Source organism: Nelusetta ayraudi, unplaced genomic scaffold, assembly GCF_046127955.1.
Source record: "Nelusetta ayraudi isolate G7.1 ecotype Tasmania unplaced genomic scaffold, CSIRO-AGI_Nayr_v1 ptg000135l, whole genome shotgun sequence".
NCBI classification, from domain to species: Eukaryota; Metazoa; Chordata; class Actinopteri; order Tetraodontiformes; family Monacanthidae; genus Nelusetta; species Nelusetta ayraudi.
The window spans coordinates 17110208-17129023 of record NW_027466185.1 but is presented as its reverse complement, the minus strand read 5'-3'; the positions used below and the strand labels follow the sequence as shown (position 1 = coordinate 17129023).

At 44.4% G+C, this 18816-nt stretch overlaps 1 protein-coding gene across 4 annotated transcripts in view; it reads left to right on the top strand.

Moving 5' to 3' along the window:
• LOC142905055 (CCR4-NOT transcription complex subunit 3-like) overlaps window positions 1-17176 on the top strand; it is a 28457-nt gene extending 11281 nt beyond the window's left edge. The window contains exons 6-19 of one of the 4 annotated variants that reach the window (XM_076051536.1): window positions 1275-1403; window positions 2132-2227; window positions 5475-5603; window positions 5995-6085; window positions 6726-6859; window positions 7829-7876; window positions 8189-9170; window positions 9660-9765; window positions 10489-10636; window positions 12266-12365; window positions 13502-13703; window positions 15198-15330; window positions 15920-16045; window positions 17039-17176. In XM_076051536.1, the coding sequence (XP_075907651.1) occupies window positions 1275-1403; window positions 2132-2227; window positions 5475-5603; window positions 5995-6085; window positions 6726-6859; window positions 7829-7876; window positions 8189-9170; window positions 9660-9765; window positions 10489-10636; window positions 12266-12365; window positions 13502-13703; window positions 15198-15330; window positions 15920-16045; window positions 17039-17137 (2523 nt within the window). In that variant the 3' untranslated portion in view covers window positions 17138-17176. Of the gene's footprint in view, window positions 1-1274; window positions 1404-2131; window positions 2228-5474; window positions 5604-5994; window positions 6086-6725; window positions 6860-7828; window positions 7886-8188; window positions 9171-9659; window positions 9766-10488; window positions 10637-12265; window positions 12366-13501; window positions 13704-15197; window positions 15331-15919; window positions 16046-17038 lie in introns of all 4 variants that reach the window. The other 3 variants (XM_076051538.1, XM_076051535.1, XM_076051534.1) reach the window with 3 other exon arrangements.
• Window positions 17177-18816: the final 1640 nt, after the last annotated feature.

The following is an 18816-nucleotide window of genomic DNA, read 5'->3' as shown; positions in this document are numbered from 1 at the left end:
ATCCATCATCTCTTTACTTCAGCATAAGTACCCATTGCCTGCCTGGCTGTGTGGCTGCCTGGTGGTGCAGCCGCATGAGACTCTGATGAGGGTATTGAGTGGAAGTGAATGTGAGCCACCTGCCCACACAGCGAGGGGCTGCGAGCGACTCGCCAAATCCCTCCGGTTTTTCATCCCTGAAAAGCCACTTTGTTGGACTTCCCGCCTGGTTTGGTCGTTCGGCGGTGATTACAGGAAAGACACGCAGTGTCATAATTCCTGCAGGAAACTATTAGCTTTTGTTTAGAATGTCTCTTGTAAAAAAAAAAAAAAAAAAAAATTGGAACATCAAAATCTCTTCCATGTTTGCTCAAAGAGACAGGACGTGACCCAGAGAGATGAGTCAGGACTTGTAAAACGAATGTTACAATTTGCAGTCACATCCTCGGGGGTCTCTGAGGATGAGGGACATGTCTGGGTAGGGGTCGGCTGTAATCACCGCTCCTCCTCTTACCGTCTCAGTAACAGCCAATCTCCCCAGTGTCTTCTCCTGCGCAAGGCCTCCTTTTATTTTTGCTCCGTCGAGCTGCTGGGCTCCATCGGCGCCGAGTTGGTTTTTAAAAAAAGAAGAAGAAAAAAAAAAGGTGTCGGTGAAGAGAACCGAAGGCTTCATTTCACATGATTTCACCTCACCCGCTCCCTTTGTGAATGAGAGTATGAGGCGCCTTTTTGTAGGGCTGGGTACCAATACCAATGCCAGTACCAAGGTACATTTACAGTACCGACTGAAATGTGAGAAGTGTGAAGCTTTGCATGTTTTCTTTCACATGACTCAAACACTTCTAGCTGCTTGTGGCTAATTTCGCCTTTTCTCATAAAGGTTTGTGCAAATTCCGCAATACCGCAGCAGTTTAAGATTAATCCATTCAATATGTTTAAAGGAATGAACCACTGCCTTGAAGACAGACAAGACAAGGAGTTCGGGAACCACTCGGAATAAAAGCTGACCAGTTAAACCAAATGTGTCGATTGATACCGTCTGTGCCGCTGTGTTTAACACGTGTTTTTAAATCTATTATTAGTGTTTATATAACAGGGGCTATTTTTCGGAGCGACAGCCAAATTTTGAGAACTTCCTGAATCCGCTCAAGGTGACTTTTTTTTATGATGCGCTGTTTCCATGTGTAAGTAGTTAATTTACCGCTGCAATGTGTGAAAAAAAAGCTCTTTTTAAAGCCTCTGTTGAACTATTACTAAGTTTCCTCTTCCGCTTGTGTGCATTTGTGCCGTTGCAGCAAATGGAGCGGTTCAAAATAGTGGAACGCGAAACCAAGACGAAAGCCTACTCGAAAGAAGGGCTGGGCCTGGCCCAGAAGGTGGACCCGGCCCAGAAGGAGAAGGAGGATGTTGGGATGTGGCTAACGGTGAGTTTGGCAGAATCTTTGTGAAGTGTAGAACAAGTTCAGCTATTGTTTTACAGCTTAAACACACAAAAACGCTGGTGCCCCATGTTTCCATTTGGGGATTTAACTGCAAATTAACAAGGCTGTAAAGTGTACAAGCTTATTTTTTGGGGGAGTTGAAATATGCTGTTTCCATAAAATTCTAATTAAAATGATATTTTTCTCAACACACATGTAAAAGTTTTATGGCGATGCTTAAATAGGCACTTGCAGTCACGTTCGGCTTTTGTTCTCCAATACTCCTGCGTCTGTCAAAGAGTCCATCTGCATACAATTAAATAGTAAAAGGTGATGTTTTTTTGTTGCACGCTTGGTGAATTTTGATTTAGATTTTTTTTACAACAGGTAATAAACTGAACTGCTTTGGCCCTTGAAGCCCTTTTGTTGCCCATCCAAAAGATTTCTTCTGCTGCTCCGCTGACAGGGAGGAGCCCTGATTTGAAAGTGATTTCAAAATTTCACAGCAAGATTTCTCTCCTGTAGTAATTTTGCAGCAGTGTGGTTCAGTTTTCTTCAGTAATCAATTCACTCAAGAGTGATTGTTAATGCGACATATCCCCATACGAAGGGTTGCCCAAAAACCTTCTCCCGCTACTGTTTCTTCTGGGGTGGCAGCAGTGCGCCTCAGTACTTTGGTGCGAGTGAAAGCAACTCATCAGTGACTTGAACCCTGTGCCTGTTTTCCCCAGAACACGATAGACACGTTGAACATGCAGGTGGACCAGTTCGAGAGCGAAGTGGAGTCACTCTCAGTCCAGACGAGGAAAAAGAAAGGAGATAAGGAGGTCAGTGTTGCACCACAAGCACACACAGGCGCACACACACACACACACACACACCCCTGATCTTTGCGTTCTTCAGTTCAGTTCAGTTTCAGTTTATTTTACAAATCAATTGAAATATAAACACAAATAGCATTCAGTCAAAGTACTTTTATAAAAGTGGAGCTCCCCAGAAGATACCAGCAGCTTATGAACAGGGGCCCAGACACCATACAACAACCATAAGTCACAAATCAATTCCCCCATTTCCACCCAATCCAACCCAACCTAAAACCCAACACTTCCTCAGATTGCCCAGATACAAAGATACTCACACAGACACAACACATCAGATACAGGTGCATGAAAATACCTACATACCAACACTCCTGTGTGCTCGGTTCTTCCGGAATCTTTTCTCCCTCTATGGGGGTGGGGTTACTCTTTATCTCCCTCTCTCCTCTCCAACCGAGCGGTCGGTCGGTCGGTCTGTCTCCCTCCTCTTTATCGCCTGCGTCTGCCGTGATGAGGATAAACCTCCCTCACTTGACTTTTTCTCTCTGAATTCCTCCCCTGAAGCCTGGCGTGGAAGAAGTTCTGATGTTCTCGTGTTATTTTGGATGATTTGAAGCGGGCAGCCTCCAGCCTACGGCCTCTTACCTTTTTACCTGCGATGTTATGTCACCGCAAGATATTTGCGGCCGACTCTTTCGGAGAACGAGATCGCTTTCTCCATCAATTGCGAAAGACCTTTTTTTTTTTTTTATTATTACTATTTGTTAAATGAGACTCGGATGGATTTATTTTTGTCTAATGCCTGTGCAGTTAGTTGAGCCAGCCAAAAGCGTAGGAGCGCATCCCTCTGGGCAGGATCTTATAAGACATGTATCTGTGAAGTGCTGGCGTGACTTTCAGTTCTGTGAGTTGCACGAGGCAAGGAGGAAAAAAGTTAAAATACTCTTTACCGTCTGCTTCTGTCTACCGACGTGGTGCCTGACATTTCAGTCACGCGATGGGATATTCCGAGTGGAGCCATCTTGAAAAACTCAAAACAATAGTTGAAAAGTTGTCTTGAAGGTTGAAGGTTTGTCTCTGACCAATCACCGTGCTTAGCTGCGGTTCAAAAGCAGGAAGTGACTCCGGCTGGAACTTCGGTACATTTGTGCCACCGCCCGAAATTGCTGTGGTTCTACCGAATGTCTAAAAATTAATCATCGCTCGGTGCTCGCAGGCCACAGTAGTTCACTGACAAAATTCCAATGTCCTAGAAAGCAAATATTGATAAGGATCAACAGTCATTGTGTCAGGATCTGAAGACGCTGGCGGTTGGCATTTTAGAAGCGTGAACCTAAGAAACCGCAAACTTTTGCCTGACGTCTGAGTGATGCGTAACGCCAAAGGAGTCTGAAGTGAGGCTCCACTTCATTTCAAAGTAAAGTAAAATGCAACATTTGTGCAAACGACGTCGCGCCAAAGGACGGGGAAAAACTTGATTTGGAGAAAATCCTGATTTGAATCAGCAGAAATGAAAAATGGAAAATCAAAGTTTGGTGCCGTCACGGCAAGATATTTTGGTATTTGTTCAATCTGGAAAAAATGCTTTTTGGGCCCATTGTTTTTTGTTTTTTTTTGCTGCAGTACCACAAAGTGGCCACTGGGAAAAATCAGCGTGCTGATTGCCAGCCTGGTATCTTGTTGTTATAATACGTCCATGGTACTAAGTCCTTAAGAGGATTTAAGTAAAAGAGCGGCGCAATCTGAAATGCAACCACATGATGTTGCTGTTTCTTCTTAAAAATCTTCAGATATTACACACTTAAACCTTAAATTTAAACACCTTTTTATTTCAAATGTTACAGCAGGGACACTGCACTATCTATTGGTGTTATTAGCATCTGGTCTTTTAAGTGCTAAGCTAAGTGTAAGGCTGATTAATAAATTACAAATACTCCCCGACCACAAACATGGTGTTTCTGTCATGAATTAGTGAAAAACTCATTCATCCAACGACCCTCCTCGTGCTGCCGTCATGTGCCAACGCAGCACCCACACGCGTGTTGTCGTGACAAAACATGTGACACGCTTCCGCTCGGCTGATTTCACTGACCTCGGCAGGACACTGCGCGTGGAAAAACATTCGGCCTTTTGTGTTTCTCAGCGGCAACAATCAACTAGTTCAGCCAGTGTGCGAAGTGACACAGTTACTCACTGGCTGTGCTCGTGGGCTGCAGGAGGCGTCCGTGTGTGCCCAGTTTGTGCCAACAGCTCTGAGAGGCCGAATATATAGGGAGACGTACAGAGTTAACACAACAAAAATACAAAATATATGAGACCAAAGTGCTTCAAAATATGCATGAATTAACAGCTGAGAATTACAATTAAATATTGAAGGCAAGAAGTGGTGGTGTGGCGATGTTATATAATGCATAAAGCCATAAAGTGCACATGTAGCGCCGCCTCATGACCTCACCCTCTAAAATTTATGGACTTCCTTTTCTCATTATTAACTCTGACTACTTTATGGGCCCTCCATGTTAACTTTTTAAGGTTTCACTCAACATTATTGATTTGGGTCGTGGTATGTTTTGCATGTAAGGTCCAGTGTGTATTGATGAAAGCTTAATATACTGCCCATAAATGCATAACTTATAGTGTATAATCGCAGTGCAATGAAAGTCATTTGGTTTTCCGAACTTTTGGATTGGTTTTCATAGATAAGAATATACACAGAACAAGGCTCTTGCTCCCAGTTTGCTGCCATCTTGCACTGCCATATTTCTAAGGAAGCCTGGGGTGGACAATCCAGCTGCCTGACAGCGCATTTTGTAATTAGGGTGAACACTCTCGTCCTCAAATAAACCAACAAAGAAGAAGGTGGACGAGGTATCCAGGTTTGGGTGCGCAGGCCACCGTAGTTCACTGGCAAGCTCAGGAGAGGGAGGGCGGGAGGGTGAAAGATCGCTGCAATCTGAAATGCCACCACTTGATGTCACTGGTTTTTCCTTCAAAATCTCCAATTTCCATATTATACATTTAACCTTTAAATCCTCAACCTGCTGAATATGATGATTTAAGTGTATTTGAATCATGGAGTTGACCACAGATAATTCTAAATCTTCTAAAAGATTTCTGGTACACCTATGTTATGAGGAGGAGATTTCTTGACCAAAGTGAGTCTTCTGTTGTTATGAAGCTGCTGTTTACGACCAACACATTTCATGTATTTGAATTTAAAAAAGTCAATGTTTTCCGCTGATTGCGTCTTGTACAGAAGCAGGACCGAATCGAGGAGCTGAAGAAGTTCATCGAGAAGCACCGTCACCACATCAGGATGCTGGAGACCATACTGAGGATGCTGGACAATGACTCTGTGCAGGTGGATTCCATCAGGAAAATCAAGGTTTGTTCATCTCCTCATTAAACCGGCATTATCTTCCCGCACAAGAGAGGCTGTTTTCAATTCATGTTTGTGTTTATGCCATCCGTTAAAACCTGACAACAGCAGCTTGTGTCATGATTTGAATGAGTCAATTTGAAGGAAAGAATTATGAAACGTCCTTAAATCTTTAGAATTTTTTGAATGGAAATTTAACAGCACTATCAAACAATATAAGTCATACATGTAACTACATAAACACAAAAGAAAATACCTTCTTGTCTTTAATCTAAAAAATTAGAAACTCGAAATATTAGAAATATTTCAGCACAAGACTTGAGTAAATCTGAAACCTAAAGTCTTTTTCCATAGCAGGCTGAGTAATAGATGGTGTGTGCTTTCTCTCTGTGTGAAGGACGATGTGGAGTACTATCTAGACTCATCGCAAGATCCAGACTTTGAGGAGAACGAGTTCCTTTATGATGACCTGGACCTGGAAGACATCCGTAAGTAGACGCAGAGCTGAAATGAGAGGGATAGTTCCGTCCCGTATTTATTCCTCATTGCCATGTTTGAATTTCACACAGTTAAAGAATATCACCCAGTGAAAGTATTTTGTAGCGTAGTGCTGAATAAAAAAAAAAAATCATCCACTTGTCTCTCAACAGCGCCACCTGCATTTGTTGCTCTTGCAAGATCGCAGAGCTTGACTTGCCATGCCATAAAATGTTCAATAATTAATTAGCTTAAAAAAAAAAAAAAAAAAAAATATATATATATATATATATATATATATATATATATATATATATATACATATGTGTGTGCGTTTATAGATATGTGTAGTGTATGTATATATATATACATATATATATATATATATGTATATATATAAAATAAAAAAAATGTATATGTATGTATGTGAAAAAACCCAAAATGAAACAGGATAACAGGACGGCCAGACTTTCACAAACTTTCTCTTCAAGGCTTTTAAGATGTTGTAGCATCAGCGGCTGTTTATATCAGCGTCCATACTGCTGCTCGTGTTGCCCACCGCCTCTGGAGTTGCTGTCCAGTGTTTAGTCGGTGCTTTTGGACCCTCGCCTGTGTTGTTGAACTCTTTGCTCAACTGTTGGCCCCCTGCAGCTCAGACTCTCGTCGCCACCTCGCCGCCAGGACACTCGCACTTGGAGGACGAGATCTTCCAGCACTCCAGCAGCACGCCCACCTCCACCACCTCATCCTCGCCCATCCCGCCCTCGCCCGCCACTTGCACCACGGTAAAGCCAAAAAAGAAATTAAACATTTTTTTTGTTCCATGTCTGTTTGACATGTTCAGCACAGGGTAGCACCAGTTGTGTCTGTATTTTTCATGACACACAGTAAAACAGTCATTTAGACCTTCAGGCCGTCAGAGGTTATCTGCTCATTTTGCTCTGAAAAGTGAAAGTTGTAAAACTACAGTTTTGCCACGAGAAACAATCCACTGTCAGCCCTCTAAAGAGAGCCGTTAAATTTGGCACAACTGCCGTAATAATGTATTATTACTACAATTGCGTCGTTTCGGAACACAAATGTCGGAGAACGACTCCTGCGTCTTTTTGTCGAGCCCTGCGTCTGCTCTCATTGTCGTCATTATATCATCGGTTCGTCCTCAACACCCACGTACCCGTTCATTAAGAGAGCAGTTATTATAAATCCAGCGTGTCTGAATAGAGGGCGTGGTTCCGTCAAACGCCCGCTGTCACGCCAGCGAGTGAAAGCAACGGACTGTGCGCAAATGTTCCTGCGATTCACGGCAGGTTTACCTTTAAATGAGCCTCTGGAGGTTACCGGTGTCGTAAAGAACTTTTTTTTGTCATCAGTTTCTTATTGTGTGCCAGCAGGGCCATGTTTTTAAAGATTGTGTGTAATATTTGGAGATTTTTAAGAAGAAACAGCGACATCGAGGGGTCACATTTTACATTGCAGCGCTCTTTTACCTAAGTACCTCTAGGGACTGTACCCTCCCTCTCCCAAGCTTGCCAGTGAACTACGGTGGGCTGTGAGCACAAACTCGTCAACGTTCTTTTTCGTTGGTTTATTTGAGGGTACGAACGTTCATCCTAAATTCTAAACGCTATCAGGCGGGCTGGACTGTCCGCAACAGGCTTCCTTTAAAAACATGACGGTGCAAGATAGCAGACAATTAGAAGCCAGAAGCATCGTTCCCTGTGCCCTGACCTTCCTCTCGATGTTGTGCTTTATAGGAAAACTCGGAAGATGACAAGAAGAGGGGTCGATCGACAGACAGCGAAGTAAGTCAGGTCAGTCTGAAGGCACCTGCTTGTTAAAAAGAAGTCAACCATTTTATCGCAAAATGTTTTGTACCTCCATCCTCCTCAAAGTGGGGTCTCGCGGGACGAGATTTGACAAGAATTACGGCCTGCAAATAACAATTTTACTTCTATTAAAAAAAAACTGAATGGAAATGCAGCTACTGACGTATCAGCACCCTTTGTGACCTCACAAAGTGCATATTTGTTGTAAAGGATGGAATCTTCTCACCTCGTAAGGGTGCATCGAGACTGAATTCTTACTCATGATTTGATGCGTTTGCTCCTCCTCAGTCGCCGGTGAAGAACGGAAACCCCTCCTCGTCGCTGTCCTCGTCCTCCTCCTCCTCCTCGTCCTCTTCGTCCTCCTCCTCCTCGTCCTGCTCCTCCTCTGCCTCCTCCGTCTCCGGACTGACCTCGTCCTCGCTGGTCTCTATGGCCACCATCGCCGGTGGAGGGGGGAGCAGCGGCACCTCGGTGAGCAACAGCCATCATCACACCAACTCAGGGGGTCTCCTATCCAGCACGTCGGCCAGCAGCTACAGCAACGTCACCCAGCAGCAGCCGCCGCACCTGTACACGCATCAGCAGCAGCAGCAGCAACAGCAACAGGCCAAAAACTCTGTCAGCTCCCCAACCGCCTCCAACTCCATGCCACCCACTAGCAGCAGCAGCAGCAGCAACAGCAGCAGCTACCTGGTCTCTGCCTCCTCTCCCCTGGACCCCAGCAGCAACAGCAGCAGCAGCAGCAGCACTCAGGGGCTTCTGACCTCCAGCGCCCCGTCGCAGGCTCTACCGGGGCTGCCGTCCACCTCCAACAGCCTGGGCCTGGGCCTGGGCCTGGGCCTCTCGCTGGGCAAAGTGGCCGCCAGCAGCTCAGCGTCGGCCGGCCTGGGCCTGTCGGGGATGCCGGCGTCCCTGAGCACCATGGCGAGCCTCCTCTCGGGCGCCACCCAGACGGCGCCCTATGCCCAGGCGGCCGGCTCCAACGCCATCGGCTGCGGCCTGCCGGGCTCCCTCGGGGGCGTCACGGTCGGCGGGCCCACATCCTCCACGGCGGGCCTGCTGGGCTCCTCGGCGCCCGGCGGGGGGATCCTGGGCCTGGGCGGCGGAGGTCCGTCCTCCCTCATGTCGCTGAGCCCGGTGGGTGGCGGGCTGGCGCCGGGCAGCAACGTGGGCGTTATCGGGAGTAACGTGGGCAGCTCGGGATCATCAGCGGGAGGCGGCACGCTCCCCATCAGGCCGCCGAGCCAGCAGAAGCCAAACGGTAGCACCAGTGAGTCACTCTGAAATGTTGGTTGCGTCTGTGGCAGGAGTGGGCAAAGTTTTTGACTGGTGGGGCCACAGTGGGCTCTATTATTTGTATAGTGTTTTGTCGAGAGAGTGTTATTTTATGACTAACTTACTATTAATACCATTTCCTCAAGTTCGGCGGGCCGGATTAAAAAGATCAACGGGCCATGTATAGCCCCCCGGGCCGTAGTTTGCCCACGCCTGGTCTTTGCTTTACTTCAAGTCTGGTTGTTTCCTCTCTGTCAGACACACGGGTGTTCCATCAGTTAAGAACAAGCCAGTGTGTCTGATAGAGAGGAAATTACTAACTTACTACTTAGAGCACTAGTGAGTATCGGACAAGCTGCGAAATGGACTGATTTAACAGGACTGCTGCCAATTTCTCGCAGAAAACTCTTGTTTGTCACTCAGAATCGTAGCACAACCTGAATTTTGACTCTCCATCATGTTCGGTTATTTCGTACTCTCTTAGGTTACAGTGCTATAGTAGCAGACAGCACGTCCGACTCCGCCCTCAACAGTGCCAGCCAATCGCAAAGCAGCCAACCCTCATTGTTGAACTCCACAGCCAATCAGCCGTGAGTATGACGGAGCACGATTCGCAATTGTCTTTCGCGTCAGAAATCCACCGTGCAGTTGAAAAGAAAGCTTGACCCTACGACTTTATAGTGTGTAACATTTGAAGATTTGGTGCAGAAATGGCGACATCAAGTGGTTGCATTGCATTGAGATTGCGGCGCTCTTTCTCCTGCGCTTGCCAGTGAGCTACTGTGGCCTTTGCACACAAACCTGGATGTCCTATCCACCGTCTTTGTTGGTTTATTTGAAGACATTAGTGTTACGAAATAAATATACATATTTATGTGTATGTGCATACATACATACATACAATACATAGTACACGTACATACATGCATACATGTATGTATGTGTACTTGTGTATTATGTACTGTGTACTATGTGTATATATATATATGTATGTATATATATATATATATATATAAATATATATGTATATATATATATGTATATATATGTGTATATATATATATATATATATTTATATATATATATATATATATATATATATATATATATATATATATATATATATATATATATATTTTTATATATATATATATATATATATATAAGCCAATTCCATTAATCTGCATAAGCAACAAAAAAAAAATACCTAAAAATATATTTCAAAATGTTTAATTTTTTTTCTCATTATTATTAACAATACCGTCTCTACTCTCCATCTCTCCCATCCACCGTCCTTGTCGTCCCGTCCCCAGGAAGGACACTGGTCCCAGTCTACTGGGGTGTCTGACTCTGTCCTCCAGCTCCCCGTCTCCGGCCTTCTACAGCGAGGCCAAAACGGCGAGCACCAGCAGCCTTCTGAACGGGCCTCTCTCCTACTCGCAGTCCTCCGACATCATCAAGGTGAGAACACGAGGGCACCAGGCTCGCTCTGCACTATTTTTTGTTTTGTTGTTTCAATGTGCAAAAAGACGTTACAGTGATGTTTTAAACTACCCAACGCGCCATTTTTACTGGTCAGTGAACCGGTCACATGACCCCGAACGTCACGTCCGCTGACGCATAAATGTGCAAAAAAGTGTTTCCATGACACTTTAGCGATGTACCTCGAAATGGATACGTCTGGAAAAACCACCTCATGAAAGCGTCGAAACCTTTCAGCCACATTTGAGAGGTTTTTCCAAGTGTGGTGTGCAGTTGTGAGCATTTGGGGACTCGAGACTGATTCTTGGAGCAATACAGTACATCACAAAAGCACGAGAAACCTTTGAAACAGCCGTCAATAAACATGCAGGCGCGAACAATGCAGGTGCTTTTTCCCTCGTCTTCAATTTAGGATTTGTTGACACAATACTGAGGTTTGTTTGCAGGCTGTATTATTTACAAAGGCAACTTGATATCCTTGATGTCTCTCAATCCCCAGCAGCCTGGCAATTTGTTGGAAACCACTTGCTCGCTGGAAATTAATCAGTGCTTCTGACGGTGAAATCCGAGCGCTGACTATTTGGTCTAATTTGCGACTGTTAAGTAGTCGGGCCAAAAAGAAAAAAAAAGAAAAAAGAACTGTCCTGGTCTGCTGATGAATTTTCACCGATCTACACTGAAGCCGTGTGTGTGTGTGTGTGTGTGTGTGTGTGTGTGTGTGTGTGTGTGTGTGTGTGTGTGTGTGTGTGTGTGTGTGTGTGTGTGTGTCTTCAGTATATTTTATTTGTACTTGTCTGTGTGCAAGGCACCGACGACTTGATTTGTTCCTCTGTGCGCCAACAGCTTTCAGCTGACCTCTCTTTGATCACACGTCTAAAAGCAATTCCAAAATCCCAGCAGTAAGCAGTACAGCAGTTTCTCTGTCATAATTGGGATACGAGTATCAGTAACGGTAAAAAGGTTGGCTTGGCTTTATTGATCTCTGGATTTGTGGAGCAAACGTTTCACTCGCGGTTCTTTGAACATTACGTGTAGAACAACCTGCAATATATACACATATACTGTATATATATGTATATATATGTATATATGTATATGTATGTATGTATATATACATATATACATATATGTATATATATATATATATACATATACATACATATATATATATATATATGTATATATAAATATAAATTTAAAAGCATTCAACTTCTGCACACTTGATGTATATTCTCTACAATCACATTCAATGAGACAGTCAAGGCAACAACTGCCAAAGCCATCCCATAATATGTTCAGCACATCCTGACTGACATTCATTCACTAGTAATGTTCTTACAGCATTCCAGTAGATTATTCCATGAAGCTGCTTACAGTGACGCTCAATGCAGAAATGAGTCAGTGAGCCCAAACGTGTGTGTGTGTGTGTGTGTGTGTGTGTGTGTGTGTGTGTGTGTGTGTGTGTGTGTGTGTGTGTGTGTGTGTGTGTGTGTGTGTGTGTGTGTGTTGCTTGACACGCTTCATTGTTGGTCTCCTCCCTCGACGTGCACACGCGTGCCCAGGTGGAGTCAGTGTTTCTCACCAGTCTCTCCTCTGTGTGGCCCTCAGCAGCCCCAGGAGCCTCTGAGCAGCCTCAAGTCCATGGCCGAGCGAGCGGCACTCAGCTCAGGGATGGAGGGAGACGTGTCCTCCCTGCACCTCACCTCAGGTAACGCACCGCTCAAAGCACCAGTGAGAGAGAGAGAGAGAGAGAGAGAGACGGGTCTCCGCCGCGCAGCCGCAATTGAAATGCAGTAGTTTAATGAAGCACAACGTTAACTTGCCTCCCACTCTCGACACACCTCTCGAATCTCAAAAGAAAAACAGCCTCCACCTCTGAGGCCTTCCCTCCCTCCTCACTGCGGAATTATCCTTTACCTGGTTTATTGTCACTTACAGTGGGAAAAAAAAAAGTTTCTCTGTGCAGTGGAATTCCACAATGATGCAGAGTTAAAGATCCAGTGTGTGAAATGTTTAAGGAAGACTGCCTGACAGCGCCTTTCGTATTTAGCTCGCTGTAAGGCCGGCTTCCTTAAAATATGGCGGTGCCAGATTGCAGCTAACTAGGAGCAAGACACTTGCTTTATGTACATTCTTATATATGTGAGAACTGCTCCTAGGGTAAGTAAAACCAAATGACCTTTATTGTACTGCGAGTGTACACTTTTATTGACGTATTTATGGGCAGAATGTTAAGCTTTTACCTCTGGAAGAGTGATAAAGCATCAAGCCAAATTTCACACACTGTACCTTTACATAATAGGAAATGCAATATGTAATAATAAAATAAAACTACAACCGCAAAAACAAAAATGCAATTGCAAAAAAATAGCCATATACATATATCTACATTAATAATATTTATATTTAGACATACATAAGAATATAAAATATAATATACATACATACATACATACATACATACATACATACATACATACATACATATACTGACATTTTTGTATATACAAAAAATAGATGTGTGTTTATATACATATATATATATATATATATGTATACATATATATATATATATATATATATATATATATATATATATATATATGTATACATATATATATATATATATATATTTACATTTATATATAAAATTTATAAATACAATAACAAAAAGAAAAAGATTTTTTTTTTTAATCTAATTTTTCAATATAAAGTGGAAAGCGATGAGTTAGACGTGATTGTGGCTCCTCTCTGTTCAGGAGCCTGATGGCAATGAGGAAGAAAGACTCTTTAGCCTTTTCATTTTTTCAGTTTCTGACTGGGCGTCTCCGCTCTTCCGCCCAGACATCTTCCCCAGCAGCACTACGGCCCCGTCGGGCCCCCAGTCCACACCTCAGTCCTCCCTGTCGGAGGTCAGCATCCCCCCGTCGCTGGGGGTGTGCCCCCTGGGTCCCGTGCCCCTGTCCAAAGACCACCTCTACCAACAGGCCATGGAGGAGGCGGCGTGGACCCACATGCCCCACCCGTCCGACTCGGAGAGGATCAGGTGACGTACACCGTCTGCGTGTCTCCTCACCGTGCACGCACTGACAAATCAGTGTCAGAAATATGTCGTGCCGGTCCCACTCGGCAGTGTAACGTGCCACCATTGTCTTGAATGAAATTCAACGTGTTCATTGGGGAAAGTCGGATCCCTCTAAAATATCCCTCCTCAAACGACTGATCTGTAAATGAAGTAGCAGACGCAGAGAATTGAAGGGGACTTTGATACCTCAGAAAGCTTCTTGTTATGCAAAGATTTTCACTCGATGGCTTTCAGCATCTCGCCGACATCAGGCATCCACAGGACTAATCAGCTGTAGTGCACTTAATACCAGGAATAATGTGTCATTTATCTGGGTGCAGTCATGCAGTCCAACCACGTGCGCACACACGCGCACACACACAGCGTGCAGAATTACAGAACACATCATCATGCTGGTTCTCTGCACAACGCTCTCTGCCCACACAGGTACAATTGACATTTAAATTCACAACACTTAAACCCTCTTGTCCTGCAGCGTCGTGTGTGTGTTTTGTGGCATTACAGCTAAAAGAACACACACGTACAGACGCTTCGCCTCTGCCAACACAGGACAGGCGTTCTGCATTTTTTTTTTTTAAATTTATTTATTTATTTTTGCTAATGTTTATTTTTACCTTGTTGGATTTTTCCCATATCACTGACTTGTATGGATTTGCACGAGGAGTGTTTAGTCAGACGAGGCACTCCTCAGTCTCAGAAGTGTTAGTGGGACAGGAATGGGTATTTTTGGTACCCACTGACCCGGCTAACAGCCTAATGGAAATGGAACGGACAATGTGGGTTTGATACAGTCCTAAAAATACTTGCTTTCGATGGAAAAGTTCACGCGGCGCGACGGGGAAAAGTTTCTCCCCCCCCCCTGTCAAATCTGTCGATTTGTGTGGCTAATGGAAATGTTAATTGCACCCAAAAAGGTTAATCCAATGCCTTTTTGTGTTACAAATGGGTCGGAAAACGGCTCAGACTAGCGCAGAATTCTATTTTCCCCTGAGACCCGACTCGGTGCTGAGTCACTCTAGCTTTTAAAACCATTATTATGTCGTCTGCAACCAATTTAAGTTCTGTTAAGGAGTTATTGAGCGGTGCAGTCGAGAGTCTTCGGGATATTTGAGCTCTTGCAAAGAAAAGTGCAGATTTCGGAACGGATGAAAGTTTCTGGTAGTGAAACGTAGCTTAACTGTGGGGGGGGGGGGGGGGGGGGGGCGGGCTGCGAAGCAACGGAGTTGCGACCCAATCAAAACAGCTCAGCCACCCACCAGTTAAGAAACGCAGACTTCGGAGGCCATTACTTTAGGAAGGCGACAGTCTGTATTTCTCACCCTAGACTCCAGTGTTGCAGACGGAACATTATCATTCATCCGGACACGCACAGCAAACTGAGCCCTCACACATTGGTTCTCTTGCCCTCTTCACGCTTTGTGCCTCACCGTCGCTCCCTCCCTGTGAATCTTGCAGGCAGTACCTGATGAGGAACCCGTGCCCCACCCTGCCTTTCCACCACCAGGTGCCGCCACCCCACTCCGACACTGTAGAGTTTTACCAGAGGCTTTCTACAGAAACGCTCTTCTTCATTTTTTACTACCTGGAGGTAGGTTCATTCTGTTTATTATAGTTTCACTCTCTCTCTCTCCATGCGGTCGAGTCTAACGGCCTTCGCAATCGACGGGTAGGTCGCGTAATTTATGACTGGCCTCACGCGGGCCTGACAGAGACATGCAGCGGGCTGGCTGTGGCCCGCGGGCCGTACTTTGCCCAGGTCTGCATTCCATTATCATATTATGGCTACTCTTATTTTTTTGTAAGACACGGCTGTAACAAAACTTTTGAATTTTATGAATAAACAAATAACAATGGTAAGAAGTTGCCCCCATGCAACGTTTTTGGGAAGCAAGCAAAAGGTCACTTCTTCATCTTCCACAAATATCGGAGGACTTGGAATTAACCTGTGGCTCTTTTGGGATGGAGCAGGCTTCCATCTCGTGTGTTCTTATCATAGTTTCAGTCAAAACAACTAAAGGTAGCGAGGGCTACAAGTTGTCGCGAGAAAAATAATCACGACGCGTCACTGCTCACAGAATCGTCTCCATGTCACCTCCTCAGTACTCTTGCACTGTGCCGTTTGCCGCTGTTGGCCATTTTTCTGACTTCCCCTCTTCGTCCTGCTCTCCGGTCTGCAGGGCACCAAGGCCCAGTATCTGGCAGCCAAAGCCCTGAAGAAGCAGTCGTGGAGGTTCCACACTAAGTACATGATGTGGTTCCAGAGGCACGAGGAACCCAAGACCATCACCGATGAGTTTGAGCAGGTGGGCGCACTTTTTTTTTTTTTTTTGCTTTATGCTCGACACATCCAAACAGTTTCTGAGTTTTGATGCAGAGCAGAGAAGCTTCCTTCAAGGTCCAGTGTGTAAAGTCTGGCTGAGTTTATGATTTTTTATATTGTTAAAAAGCTTAATATACTGACCATAAATACATCAATAAAAGTGTATAATTGCAGTACGATTAAAGTATTTTGGTTTTCATAGAGCGGTTCTCATATACAGTATATAGGAATCTTGTTTCCAGTAAGTTGTCATCTTCCCCCACCTTACACCACCATCACTCTAAGGAAGCCTGGTGTGGACAATCCAGCCTGACAGCGCGTTTCATATTTAGAATAGGCCAGCGTTTTTAGATGAATCAAAGTTAAAGGTTAAAGTCCCACTGATTGTCACATCCCAAAGGATGCAAAATTTGTCCTCCAAATTTGACCCATCATCCCCTGAACGGTGGGCAACAGCGCCCCAAGTCCAACCCTGAATACTGAGTGCCAAGCAGGGAGGCAATGGGTACCATTTTTACAGTCTTTGGTATTGAACCCACAACCTACCAGTCTCAGGGCGGACACTCTTACCACTAGACCACTGAGCTGGCAGTGAAGAAGAAGGTGGACAAAGTATTTTGGTTTGGGTGCGCAGGCCACCGTAGTTTACCGGCAAGACCGAGAGTAGGGAGTCCCCAGTTACGCAGCATCTATGGTTTCACATGCAAACTACCATAGTGCTTCAGAATACAGTCCTTTTTAGCCTACTTGCAACCGACTCTGGCGGTCCCTGCTGGTCAAATGATAGAATGGAGCTTTATTAAGCCGGAAGCTTTATCCGTATTTTTGTATTGTCAATGGGCGTAACACACTTTGGCATTTCTAGCCTCAAAGTGGAACTTCAACATGATGTCATATGAAACATACCATTAACTTGGCCTCACTTTCATGCTCTGACTTATTTACTGACTAATATGTATTAATATGTTTTTTCCAGGGAACATACATTTACTTTGACTATGAGAAATGGGGCCAACGGAAGAAGGAGGGCTTCACCTTCGAGTACAGGTACCTTGAAGACCGTGACCTCCAGTGAGCTGCTCCACCGACGGACGGAAAGCCAAGGACATGAAGCCCACAGACAGACAGACAGACAGCCAGACAGAGCACGCGGATGAAGGAAGGTGGTCGAGCTGCTGACATTCCTGGATTTTATCTCAGCTTGTCCGAGGGGGGAAGGAGACGCTGCTTCTGAAGCCCTTCCTCTCCCCGGGCAGTGACTTCTCCTCTTTCATTGCCATCACCTCCCTCTCTCTCCTCCTCCTCCTCCCCTCCTCCCCCTCCTCCTCCTCCTCCCCCTCACTATCAGGCCTTTTTATCAGTTCCTGTGCGGGATCTATTTTTTAAAACAATGAATGACTCAGAAAACACACCACACGCACACACACACACACACACACACACACACACACACAAATGCACACTTCCACGTTTTTCACGTTATGTTGGCTTTAAACTGCATTGCTTTATTTTAACCTATGAAGAGCCAAAGATCATTGGTTTAACCCGCGGCCCACTTGCTGAACAGACTGAAGGGAAACATCGAGAGGCAACGATATATACGCACGCGCTTCACTGCAGAACCGTAGACGATCCATCGATCAGCATCGACATCTCGCGAAGAGGGTCGCAGGCGTAGAATCGAGCGAAACGTGCGACCGCGGTCGTTCCATCAAGAAGCCAAGATGAAGTGACTTGAGCTCGGTGCTGAACTTGACCAAAAAAAAAACATGATTTCATCTTGCTTCTTCATGAACTTTCCATTTAGCTAAAAGCTAAAGATGGTGCTGTCTGATATAAGAGTCCAGCAATAATCCTTGTGTTTTTTAACGTCCTGTATGAGGTGAGGTAATTTAAAGATGCACATCAGTGAAGACACTTGTGTTTGGTAGATTATGTCTTTTTTGTATGTTTTTGAAAAAGCCTGTTTAAGTGACGCTGTAAGAAAGGAAGATGCATTCTTGGGATGAGCAGCAAAGCTGAGTTTTGGGTGCTCAAATCTTTTCTTAACAACTTCCTCTGCCCTTGAAAATGGCAACCCGTTCTCCAACCTGCATTTGTCGGCTTCGGGAGAAGATTCAGCTCATTTTTCACACTCTGTCGGGCTGCTGCTCGTCCCACAAAGACATGTTTCCTCACTAATGTGGCACCATGTATAAAGAAAGTAACCAGGCTCTCCACTAACATAACAACAACAAAGAGACAATCTATCCTATACACATTTTTCCTTCATTTTTGTGCTAAATTCTCGATTTTAAAGAAAGAAAAAATGTGATATATATATATATATATATATATATATATATATATATATATATACATATATATATATATGTATACATGTATGTATACATGTATGTATGTATACATGTATATATACATGTATGTATGTATGTATACATGTATATATACATGTATGTATGTATACATGTATATATACATGTATGTATGTATACATGTATATATACATGTATGTATGTATACATGTATATATACATGTATGCATGTATACATGTATATATACATGTATATATATATGTGTGTGTGTGTGTGTGTGTGTGTGTGTGTGTGTGTGTGTAAATGTCCCAAAATTGGATGGGGGGGGCCGGGGGGTTAATGATAATGCCAGGCAGGATTGTTGGTCGTAATGCAGCAGAGGGAATCATCCTCGAGGGCCTCAGGCCTTTGTGGACCTCGACTAGCGAGGGTACAAGT